This window comes from Solanum dulcamara, chromosome 11, assembly GCF_947179165.1.
Source record: "Solanum dulcamara chromosome 11, daSolDulc1.2, whole genome shotgun sequence".
Lineage (NCBI taxonomy): Eukaryota > Viridiplantae > Streptophyta > Magnoliopsida > Solanales > Solanaceae > Solanum > Solanum dulcamara.
This window is the reverse complement of record NC_077247.1, coordinates 3,241,563-3,254,681: the sequence shown is the minus strand read 5'-3', so window position 1 is coordinate 3,254,681 and position 13,119 is coordinate 3,241,563. Positions and strand designations below refer to the sequence as shown.

At 36.1% G+C, this 13,119-nt stretch overlaps 1 protein-coding gene across 1 annotated transcript; it reads right to left on the bottom strand.

Annotated features, from left to right (window-relative positions):
• Positions 1 to 4,919: 4,919 nt before the first annotated feature.
• LOC129874251 (probable pectinesterase/pectinesterase inhibitor 46) lies at positions 4,920 to 6,844 on the bottom strand. The gene is made up of 2 exons (XM_055949512.1): positions 5,776 to 6,844; positions 4,920 to 5,668 (listed from the first exon to the last, which is right to left on the bottom strand). Exons 1-2 carry the CDS (start codon positions 6,833 to 6,835, stop codon positions 4,989 to 4,991), a joined length of 1,740 nt encoding a protein of 579 aa, XP_055805487.1. The 5' UTR covers positions 6,836 to 6,844; the 3' UTR covers positions 4,920 to 4,988.
• Between the last annotated feature and the right edge of the window lie 6,275 nt (positions 6,845 to 13,119).

Below are 13,119 nucleotides of genomic sequence, written 5' to 3'. Positions count from 1 at the left end.
TATCTCCCCCTTTGGAAAAGACTTCTACTTTGTTATCTCCCACTAATTCCCTCAACTTTACCAATGATAGATCAAGGTCCTTTTTGACTTAACATCTACTACCAAAGACGATTCAGACCCAATTTGCAGCACCATAATCGAAACCACTCAACCTTACCCCAATCTAGTCACCTGATGAACATCCCTTACAACTCCCTCTTTCATTCATCAACATGAGCCATGCTCCTTATAAATACCCTACTAATTACTATGGCCATACATTGGCCTCACTCGAATGAGAATGCACACTTATGTCATAAAACTCATTAGCCACAGGAGTTGACTCAATACAAGGACTTTCGGATTTGATATCCCTAACTCTCACAATATGATAAATGAAACTCTTAAAAATTAATTTTCTGGCCATAAGAAAGGAAATCAACTTACCCCTTTACTACCGAATCGTAACCCTTCCATTCAAGAATAACATCAGAATCTACCATATCAAGCTCAATGATTTCACAAGGAACAACTTTGTGCAAGATAAAGCAACAACCGACTCACCAATGGGGGTAGATACCAAATAGGGTTCCAATAATATTTTGGGATACACATCAAACCTATTAACAAGAAATAAAGCAACAAAGGACAAATTAGCACTGGATCTAACAATGAATGCACTTCAAAATCAAAAACCTTTAACTTACCAAACCCAACATTGGGAGAATCCTTTAACTCCTGATGAATCTGAAAGGCATATAATCTATCTTGGCGTTGACCGCTATTCGATGTAGTAGCAGTTTGAGCCAGACGACCTATAGTCTGGGCTAGATCCAGAGGTCTAGTACCCCTCCTAAACTCCCTTGCATGATGACCCGACTTTCCACATTTATAGCAAGCATCCAACCCCACTAAGCACTCTCTCCTATGATTTTCCCACACTTGGAAATAGTATATGCACTAAAACCACCACTGAGTTGGGTGGAAAAGTCCCACCTTTGCATCGAGACCTCTTTAAATCCCACAATTTACTAAAAGCCACCTGACAGTCCCTCATCTTATGCCCTATTTTACCACACTTGTAGCAACCCTCCTTACCGGCTATACATTTTCCTTGGTGAGTCCTACCACACCTCTCGCTAGGGGGAAAGGGACATTTTTTCTTATTAGTCCTAGACACCGGGGCATTAGCAAAAGATGAACCATTATTTGTCCGCTCCCCTTTAAAGTCCCTAGATTTCTCCCTTATAACATTTATTTTACTTTTCCATTTCCTTTTCTTTGTACCCACGTTCACATAAGTCATATTTTGTTGATTCAACTGAGCCATCACAACTCAAGCCAACAATGTAATGACATCACAAAATTCTACATTAGTCACTCATTCAGCTAGACATAATTAGGGACTCGTTCCTTATTAGTATCAACCCCTCCTTGAATTGGAGCCTCAGGAACTGGAGGAACTTGGTCCTCGAGAGCATCCATTGATCTAGGTGGAGGTACTCTTCTTCGAGGCATCCTCTAGATAACACAAAATGATTTGGTAGATAAGATAAGTCTTAGACAAATCTAAGGCACGACATGAATCACAAAAGAAGTGAAACTTTCCTAAACGCCTCATAGTTTCCTATCCATAATTGTGGTACGCTTCACAACCATGAATAAGACCCTATTTGAAGCGGTATGTTGGACTCTGAGGACCATTTCTAAATCTCATTCTCTGACAATAAGTTTGTCACGACCCAAGCCTAGGGACTAGACGTGACACGACGAATGAGGCACCCAAGGGTACCTCACCCAAGCCTCTTAGCATTAATTAAGAATTTCATTGGTAATAATAAAAAAATCAAGCGGAAACATAAGGGATATAGGGACTAAGGGAGAACATCATAAAATAAGATTCATCATCAACCTTAGATCATCGTACATTTATGTCCAAACATACCTTTACTAATAGACTTGGAGGGGATAAGACATGTCCCTAACTCACCCAAAAATAAACTGGCAATAAAGTACCAAAATAGGTGTCTTAATGCCTCAACATAACATATGCTATAAAGGAGAGGAGTATTATCCCCAAAATAATGGGAAATCATCAAAGTGACCTTCAAATGATCCGAACTAACCACGTGTAGGAGGAGGAACACCGGTCCCTACATGGTGATATCATGAGGCAAAAGAGTATATGTTAGTACTTTGAATGTACTAAGTATGTAGGCATGCAACATGATAAAAACATTAAGACATTCATAAGGTGAAATACCTGAGTGAATTCATGCATGAGTAATCAAGTAGATAGCATTTAAATCATATATATGTGGGAAGATGACTATAACCGACATTTAAGACCATGCGAGCTATTACATGGAATCCAATATAACCCCCTATGTTGGCTCGGGGAGACTACTTTCTGGGTAGAACTCCATTCAGTTTACATTTATTTATTTAACATTTGGTGGCTAAAAAGGCCTACCGACAAGGGCCCCTATAATGGCACATAGTTAATGCAACATGATACTTTACTTAAGGACCCCTTCGGTGGAGTCCCCATCTACATGCTATATTCGATGCTAAGTTAAATCTCACGGAATAGTACAATACTTCAAATATAGTCATATCATATAGCTTGAGAATTCATACATCACCTTCGATAGAATAGCTCCTAAAAACCTTTGGTTTATAATATCATCATGGCTTCCACGCTCTATTTACCATCCTACTAATGAACCTTGATTTATAAGAAAATTAGGTCTACAACCTGTGATGGTATTCCAGGTACCATTCTAATTGGACCTGCCTCTTTTTTTTTGAAAAATGTTTAAAAGCATTGACAGCATATAGGGATGTCATACATGTCGTATCATAACCTTAAACATTTTATTTGATTCAACGTGAGGATTTTCCTTTCATATTGAAACCTTACTTTGGCTAAGAAGCTCTTTTCATCAACCAATCATTCCATAAAGACTCTCCTTCATAAGAATTTACTTCATAACATTCATTGAAGTCAAACTTTATTTCAACTTTACTTTATCAGAAGAAACTAGGTGGGTTCATTTCGTAAAAACCTTCCAATGCCATTAAACAATTCTTGCATGCATGAGAGTAATGGAGATGCATAAAATACACATTCTTAAAGCAACCCACCATATATATCTTAAAACTCTTTTCAAGCCTTCATATAGGCACTTTAATAACAGAGTAACTTCATGAAATCAAGAGTCAATTTTCATCAATATATGTAAAGAAACTTCAAATATATCATCATCTATGCATTTAAAGTCATCATGTAATATCCCATAAAATTTTATCATTTTGAATGGAAATACTAGATTGAGAAAATATTTGGGCTCCATTGGTGGAATGACCCATGGATGAAAACCCACATACCTTGCTTGAATTCACTAGGAATTGAAGAAGAACTTTGAAGAAGTTGGAAACCCTAGCTTGAATTTGGAGAGAAATCTTGAGGAAACTTGTGAGTTCTTGCCTTGGTAGTTTTTTTGAGAGAATGAAGTGAATAGGAGGGGGTCTTAAAGAGAAGAGTGTTTTCATACTTTGAACTTGACCATAAAAGTGTCTAGCTTCATTGAACTAAACTTTGGAAAAGACATAATTGTCCTTCATTAAATCTAGAAAATTGGACCTACGGGACCCCTATATGGGTCGTCGTCAAAACGAAGAGTCGTGCAAATGACCCATCTTGCAGGCTTGAGAAAAGAGCCTAAAAACATAGTTTTTGAAGTTTACGAATGACCATTGTATACTACCCGTTCTCAAGTAAATGACTCATTCTTGGTCTCATCCTACAGGTCCCCAAAACCTGCAAAATTCAAGTCTCTGAAGTTTATGAATGACTCGTGTATAGGAACCGTCCTCACAGGAATGGCCTGTTTTCAAGGCTCGTAATCTTGGCCCTGAGGGGTCCTTGAAACTTGGCCTCTAAACTTGGCCTACAAGGGGTTCCTACGACCCATCTTCTTGAAGATGACTTATCCTGGAAGGTTGTAGAACCTCTCTCAAGGGGAACTCCAATTTTCTTCTCGAAGGGTCGCTCTATTACCAAACCTGACGAGTCATAAAAGGCCTACGAGCCATTGAGGGGCTCGTTCACATGGATGAGTTTGAAATTTTGAGACTTTTATCCTTGGTTCCAACTTTCCAACTTACGGGGTCTTATAGATGTGTATTCATCGAGACACAGAATCTCCAACACTGAATCCAAAAGAGCTGAGGTTGTCATAGATACTGTCGAAGCCTGGGTAGTATGTGTTGATGCTCTTGCCATCCCCATCGAAAAGCTCATATTTTACATATAAGGAGGAATGAATTACAATAAAGTATTTAGAGGTTGATCAATGAAATTTTACACGATAAGGAATCAAGAATGGAATTTTCTTAAAACGCCCTATAGCCTCCTGAAGATAGGATACAGACGTCTCCGCACCGATCCGCAGAACTATACTAAGCACTTGCTCTGATACTACTTTGTCACAACTTAATTTCTTAGGTCATGATGACACCTAGTATCAACCCACCAGTAGGTAAGTCTAACTCCACAATCCGAAACCATAGACAACGGATAATCACAAGCGGAAGGAAAGAAGCGAATTAATAGTATATATCTTTTTTCCCCCAAAATTTTTGGGGGAGGGTGGATAGGGGAATAGTAATACAAAGTGGAGAATCAAACTTTAACCAACAAAATAAAAATTCAGATAGCCAACCAACTCAACTAATTCACCAATACTATATATCTCAACATAAGGATCATGGATAAAAAAAAAAGGTATTAAAGATGAAGAAACTCACCTCCTCGTGATTCCATTTGGAATTATTGTTAAATCTCATTTAAAATTGAATAAATTTGACAACATAATTCTTGTGTAACAAAAGTGCCACTGAAAGAGCAAATGAAGCAGAAGAGATATATGGTTGAAAACAAGAAAGCATAAACAAAGACAAAACAAAAGAATAGAAGAAATGATCACTCTCCAAAATATATAGTCTCAAAGACCAGCCTTAAATGGAACGGCGGCTGCGGGAAGCCATTTGTTTCCCTGAATGAAAGGCTTAACTGTAAACTTGGTTACTATTTTGCTTGTAAGTCTCAGTTTCAAGCCTTGCCAATTAACCCTGTTGTTTGTGTTTGCCCCTGCTCCAATGTTGTTATATTCAGAATAAAAGATGGTACTTGGAGCTGTGGTTCCAACCCATGGCATCCATCCATTTGGATGAATGAAGCCTCCCAAGTTTGATTCCATGAATACAGTTGTTGAGTAATTCTTCCATGGCCTCCCTAAGAATGTGTTGATGCCAGTAAGGTTTCCCCAGGGCATAACGCTACAGTTTTGGATAGAAATTCCAGTGTTTTGGTTTGGATCAACTTTGCCTTGAGCTGTGATGGTGTTCTGTTGCCCATTCATTGGTCTTCTTGGAAGAATGTTGCAGTTCTGGATGACAACGGCTGAGTTACCAAAGATGAAATCCACTGTCCCATAGATATCGCATTCTTTGTAGAATTGTCTGTTGGAATGAGCATAAAGAGTGTCTTGGAACGCGTCCATTTTGCAACGGTAGAATACTGATTCATCTGCTGTTGACATCAACGCAACTGCCTGATGTTTCGCTGCACCAGCTGTGTTTACAAATCCAATATCGCGAGCAACAAATCCCTTACCAAAAACGGCTGCAAAACACACACACATGCTCCATCCATTAGACTTGTTAATTGGAAGTAATCCATCATATTAAATTAATTACTCTGTTAGGAATCAATGGAAAAGAGAGACTTACCGAATGTGGCACTTTGGAATGTAGGAGTTCCATCAATAAAGTTACGGTTACCAGAAACGATGGTAGCATCTTTTCCATCACCAATGATCATTATGTTCCATTTAGTCTTCTCAACCCTCACATTCTCTTTGTAAACACCCTTTTTCACATAGATCACAAATCTCTTCTTGCTCTTCTCTGGTGCAGCTTTTAGTGCAGCCTTAATGGTCTTGTACTTCCCCGAACCATCTTTAGCCACCACTACATTCACCTTTATCTTTGGTGCTGATTTATGCAGCAATTTCCTGTCATTTGACGACGACAACCAGCTTGGGTATTCATTATCATCTCCAAATCCCATCAAACGCCTCCTCTTTCCGATAGCACCTAAGCTGGTAATGGAATTTTCTAACGAGCTTATAAGTGCTAAGCTGTTGCTGGTGTACCGGGTGGAGTTGTTCAAATTCTGTCCTGCAGCTTTCCATAAGGCAGTATTTGAAGTGATATTTTCGAAACTATCAATACAGGTCTGCTGATAAGTCCCAGCAGAACTCAACCATGTCCTTAGATCATCAAAGGCATCGAGTAAGGAGCTTTCAGCAATGGACAATGTGTCATTCAGGTGATCAAATGCAAGGGATAGAAGCTCATGACAACTCTGTAGAGCTTTAGCAGCTGCTGGATCATTAATGTTGTTGAATGTCTCACTTTTTAAGAAATTGTCGGAGGCACCAGAGAGCTCGTTGAGGGCGACTAGAACAGACATCTTGTAGATGTCTTGAGGTTTGAGAGCATTGCGTTTTGCAGCATATGGGGAAAGGCTGGAGATACAGGAGTCTGGATAGAGGGTTAGATTGCATACAGCTCTAATGGTTGAGGCCATTGAGGAGACATTATCATTTTGTTGGGAAGATTTATTTTTGTTGTGAGAAACACCACCAACCACTGCCCCGACAATGATGGACACAAGAACAATGGATGATATGGCAATAATCGTGATTCTCTTCCTCGTCTTTAGACGAGTCATGAGCCTCTCATTCTGTACTTCGTCAAGCTTTCCCCATGGATTAAGAGAGGCCATGGTATGATGCAGAATTTAATTTAGATGAATGGCTTTAGATTGGCTGTTTGTGATGTACAAATTTGGCTTTTATTTATACAAAGAGCAATTATATAAATGGTTTTAAAAATGAGTAATTATTTAAATGACAATAACGCGGGAATTAAGTACGTGCCAGGCATCACCAAAGTGGAAATTATTCTCATTTTGGCGATCGACGTGCTTCTCATGTCTTCTTTTCTTAATTTCGCCCTCACCACTAAGTCACAACTCTCTACTTAGATATTTATGCGTTCTTAAAATAACCAGTCTTTATATATAACTTCTTTCACCACCAAGTCTACCTACATTTTCTGCTATAATATATTCACCACTGTCCTCTGCTTGTTTTCTTCTTCTTCTCATCTCTTACTTCGTTCCAAATTTTAACATCCATTCCACCTAATGTTTTCCTGGAGTCAAGCCCCAAATTTATCTATATTATGTTAAAAGTAGAAACCTTCCAAGTATATAATCAAATTATCAAAATGTTCATCAAAGCTAAACATCTTATTGGCCTTCACTCAAACACTACTTTATATTATTTTTGTACAAAAATATAAATATATATATTCTACTCCCACCGTTTTAATTTAATTTACTTTCGTTTTTCTCCTTGGTTTCAATTTCTATGTCTTACTTTTTTTTTCTTCCTCCCATTTCAATTTGTTTGTATTATTTTCCTTTTTGTTCCGTTTCAAAAAGAACATTTCTTTTCTTTTTCGACAATTCTTTAGCACTACCTTTTCACATGATATTTTTAAGACCACATGATTAAGTAATCTTTTGGTACATTCTACATATCTCTAGTTTAAGATCACAAGATTCAAAAATCTTTTTTATTTTCTTAAATTTCGTATCAAGTCAAAATTAGACAAATAATTAAAACTGCAAATAAGAAAATGCAAAAATTTAAAAGAAAAGACAAATGTGAGACCTATACACATTAAAGTGAAAGTAAATTACAAAGTTTCTTCATGAATTTTAAGTTTATGTGAGAATTTTTAAAGAATTAGTTATGTCTAGGTAAATACATAAGTTTGAGTTCTGATTGTTACAATTAATTTTGAAAGCTAAAGTTTAAACTATTTCATATCTTGGCAAAAATGTAATTTTTGAAAACAGAGTCGGCACTTGATTTTTTAAAAAAAAATTAAGAAAAACTTTTAAAACATCAAAGTTTAGGGTAAGAGTTCAAGTTATATTTTCAAAAAGGTGCTAGACACTTGAAAATATCCACAAAACACTATTAAAAACTATCGAAAAATGACGGCCAAAAGCGACAAACTGCGTCGCTAGTAAATTAATGACACTTTCCCTCATTCTTTTTTTAAAAAAAAAACCGACAATATCCGTCGTTTTTTTTAAAATTTTTTCTTTTTTTGAAAAAATGCAATGTCGTCGCTTTGTTCTTTATATTGAAGAAAAATGAAGAACAAAGCGAAGGATTATGCGTCTCTGTCCGTCGCTTTTTCTGCAATATTTTTGACACCAGAAACTGTCAATTTCTGTTGCCCACCTGCACATTTAATTCAATTCATCCCATTCAAACAACAAACACAATACACAAAACATATGATAACAAACTTAATTAAACATTCAAAAATACAAAATTCTTAATTTAAAGACTTATAAAGTCTTTCAAAGTTAGTACAAAAACTACAAAAATGTTTCACTAATCAAAACGGAATGGTATCTAATGCGTGGACTCTATATATTCTTCATCTTCATCATTGTCCGAGTCATCAATAGGAGTGGACTCTCTTGAAGAACCGGACGCGTAATTAGGCCAACAAGTGAGGTTGAACACTTGTTCTTTGATTTGCTCGATGTTTTCATTCAGCTTCTTTTCTTGGCTTGGACTCTACCAATGCATGTGTAAGTTCAGAGATCTGCAGCGACATAGCAGCTATCTAAGCATCGTTAATTGCTTCGGCTTGAAGTGATGATCTAATACCTTCTAGACCGAGTTGGAGTCGTGATATGTCATTTCAAGAGCCTACTCCATAAATTTTGCCTTTATGTGTCCCTCCAACCACTTTTTCAATCCAAATTTGAGTGGACTCTTCAGGCTTGAGCTGGACCAAATTGCCAATCTCACGCACGTACCGCTCATACTCTCTTTGCATATTAAAAATAAAAGTTAACATCAATATATATATATATATATATATATATTGATTATTCGGCCCTTTCCTCCACCTACTCATTAGGATCTAACTCATTAATCTTTTTCTTTTTCACATGAGTCCTCTTGAAAACTTCACTACGAAGGGGAACAAGCCCAAATTCATTTTTCTATAAATAAGAATACATTTTTAGATGATAATAATTGAATAATATTTAATCAACTAATAATTTATATGAATTAAAAGTTAAAATTTAGAAATTTACCATGTCTCTCGTGATTGTTCCAACAGTGTTTGCACCTCTGGTGTGCAATGAGCCACCCCCAACACTTTCTCTTGATTTCTTGGCTTGTTCAAACAAAGTCTTGAATTCATCGGTATCTCAATACCGACACAAGTCCTTAAAGACATTTGGTAACACCCAAACTACCAGGTTCCGTTGAATGCGTCTATTTTCAGCCAGCTAAATAGTCTTTTGCTCGCTTTCCTCTCAAATATGGTCACAATGACCATATTGTACTTGGGCTGCCAAGTACATAAAGTTTGAAAAAGAGTTAATATTGTTAGATAACTAATAAAGTAAAGTATATTAAAAAAATATTACACTTAACTAAAAATATATAACCAAACATATATATACCTTAAATTTATTAAACGTTGTCTTCTGTATTCTGTTTGGAATATTGCACAAAGAGTAATAGTATAACACCTCAAAAGTTTTTTTTAGCAAATACTTGAATTTTCAATTTATCGTATCTTGATAGTAAGGGTATATTTTACTTTGCACAACCTGAATGTGAACTTGACGACCTTAAAACTAGTTTGAAGTATTATGGTGTAGTTATATAAACTACTCCTAATATTATTATCTTATTAAATATATTTAAATGGACTAGATATTTACAAAAGTGGGCAGCTTTTGGTTGTATTAGCGTTTTATTTTATTTGACTAGTCTTATCTTTATCCTCTCCACCCCTTGGTTCTTATCCTCTCCACCACCCCCTCCAATTTCATTTTCTTCAAGAAAGACAGACACCAAAACCTCTCTTCTCTCAAAATATTCATCCACTAAATCAATTATCAAGATTTTCCTTGGTTGAGCCCCAAAAAACTCCACATGATTGAGGTAAGCTACAAACCCATTTTTGAATTTGACTGTTGTTACTGGTTTTAGCATAATCCCTTGTATAAAGCTCCATTTTAAGTGATTCAAGATATTCTAGAAATATATTGCATTTTACTACAACTTTTGTTCAGGCCCCAAAACTCAATCTTTCTTTTATTTACTTGAAACTTGGCGAGGAAGTATAGGGCAGGTACTGCCCAGAATTCTATTTATGCAAACTTTACTTGTACTGATATTAGTATTTTGATGATATCTTTTTATAAAAAATGACTTTTGCGTTTATTTCTTTTGGATTAGAAACTTAAGACATAGATATAAAAGTTTTGTGAAGGGAATAAAGTCTAGTTTTTTCGTTTTCAGTTCCCAAACTTAGATACAACTGGACAAGTGTGCCTGTACAGAGTCTTGATTTTTAAAGTCTGTCATGTGTAATTGTTAGTGTTTTGATAATATCTTTTTGTACAAAATGTGTTTTGCATTAATTTCCTTTGTTTTACAAACTTAAGATATACATCTAAAAGTTTTGTGAAGGCCATAAAGATCAGTTTTGCTGTTTTCAGTTTCAAATTTTAGATACAACCTGAGGTACTTGGCTTTCCGAATTTACTGTTTTGGTAACATAATTCGGGTGAAAATATTCTAGGCTTATTTTTAATGATAAATCTTGTTGTATGTCAATATTATGGAGATTTTGGAAATTAAAGAGGGTATTTAATGGTAAAGTTGCTGCTATGTGACCAGAAGGTCACGGGTTCAAGTCTTGGAAACAACATCTGACAGAAATGCAAGGTAAGGCTGCGTACAATAGACCCTTGTGGTCGGGCTCTTCCCCGGACCCTGCGCATAGCGAGAGCTTAAGTGCACCGGGCTGCCCATTTAATGGTATTTTCAAGGTTGTTTATATCATGTACAAATTGAGGAACTTGAGATACGGGTTGGTCTACGGTTTGAACTTCTGAAGTCGTGTTGGATTGTTGTATACTAAAAGGTTGAGGTTTATGTATAAACTCTTGTTACCTGCTAATATATTGAAAGCCTATCTTGGTATGTTTGTTATTTTCTTGAAATCGGTCTTGTTATGTTGGTATCTTTGGAAATTTGCAAGACACTTGCTTAATTCACCCACTTGTACGGATTGCTCGATCACTTGATATTCTTGTGGACTTTGTCCTTCTTGTGGCTGTGACTTTGTCACTATTGAGATGCCTCTTGTTTTGGACCCTTTGCCATCTTGATTATGGATTTTTAGTTCGTCTTAAGTATGAAAGTTATCCATTTTAAGTACGAATTAGAAAGCCATTTTTAATATGGTTTTTGGTTCTCTTGATTATTATGTCTCTAGAGGGCTCCAGTCCTTCTGGATACTTGATCATGTTTGTTGTGATGGCATGATGTACATATTGGGTGAAACTTGGTTCTAAATCTTGTAAATGTGCTTTTATGAGTTATTGACACTTAAACTTTTACACATAGAACTTGATACTCATGATATAGTTGTTGGCTTGATTTAATTATTATGTGTACATTTGTGCTGCTCATGACTTGAGAAAATAAGGTGGAGAACCTAAAGGCTTCAAACTTGTAGTTTTGCACCACCAAGCTTTATGCTTAGAGATAGTTGTTTCTATCGTAGGAAATGTCCGAGAAGATGCTTGAGGTTGGCCATTGAAGATAGAGTTTTTGGGAGCTTAAAGGAAGATCACATTTGTATATAGGCATCTATATTTTATAGTATTTTGGGATATGTATATGATCCATGGGGTATTTGTGTATATGTATTTATGTATTTATTTGTGAGGGTTGATCCATTCATGACACCATAGGTTGTAACTTAAAGTTGGTTTCTTGTTTGGTTATTTTGGGGTGTGTAAATTTCCAAGTCTTATGATGTACTAAATTTACCTTTGGAGTTGGAATATTTGGATGAAGCATGAATTAGCTAACCTTGAGTACTTATAAGTTGGTAATAGTTTATAGCATGAATTGTAGTGATAAGAAATAATACATGAATGTCTCGTAAGTTAGTTTCTTAAATTATTTTGAAACGTCGCCCTGTTCTAAGTTAGAACTTTTATTTGATTTAATTGAGATCAAAGAATTTTAAACTAGCAAAAAAAAACTTACACCTTTAGCTATTTTTTTTAATGTCACGAGTTTTATATACGTTTTTTGTAGTAGCATCCTCCCTGGAGGGTCGCTACAAATAGGCCTTCGTATAAAGCCTCCTAACACTCTCCTATAGAGTCCTAGCAGCATCCTTCAACATATGCCACCTACAATACATATAATAACAATGTTAGTTCATAAATAATATATTAATTTAGAATAAATAAAGAAACTAATAGATAACAATACAAAATTACGATGATCTATCCGACTCAATTACTCTACCAAGCCTATCCTTCTGCCTAGATACTAATTCATATGTATCTTGCTCTGCATCGAGTGTAGCAGCATGACAATTTAAATGTGATACTTTAGGATAAACATAACAGTGAGTCGCTGGAGGAGTTCCATCTATAACATCTGATTCAAGACTAGTATCTCTAAGTCTCAAGCTAGATAGATTAGGAGATGTAGATACGGGAGCTAGAACTGCGGGAGATGATAAGGGATGTGCTCGAGGATGAGCCTTTGTAGGTAGGAAAGTGTGGCAAAGTACAGGTTTGGAGTGTGATGTAGAAGAAGCACCACGTGGGCGATGATACTGACTATGATACACTAATGGGTCCATAGTCCCAAGTGGAACAACATGAATATGTGTAGGACTAGGACGACGCTGCTGAGCCGGTGTAGAACAAATATGTCCTGGAATATCCTCAGGGTCTATAAGCCTCCTAGCCTTCATCTTTTTAGCCTTACCAGAATGGCTAACCCCAAGATAATCACGAGATCTATCACCATCACCACCTGATTACATTTGTATGCAAATTTATATTACAATATATAAAAAATATAAATTAAAAAAATTTAGTATTAGCAAAATAAATTAACTTATACTAGCTATAGT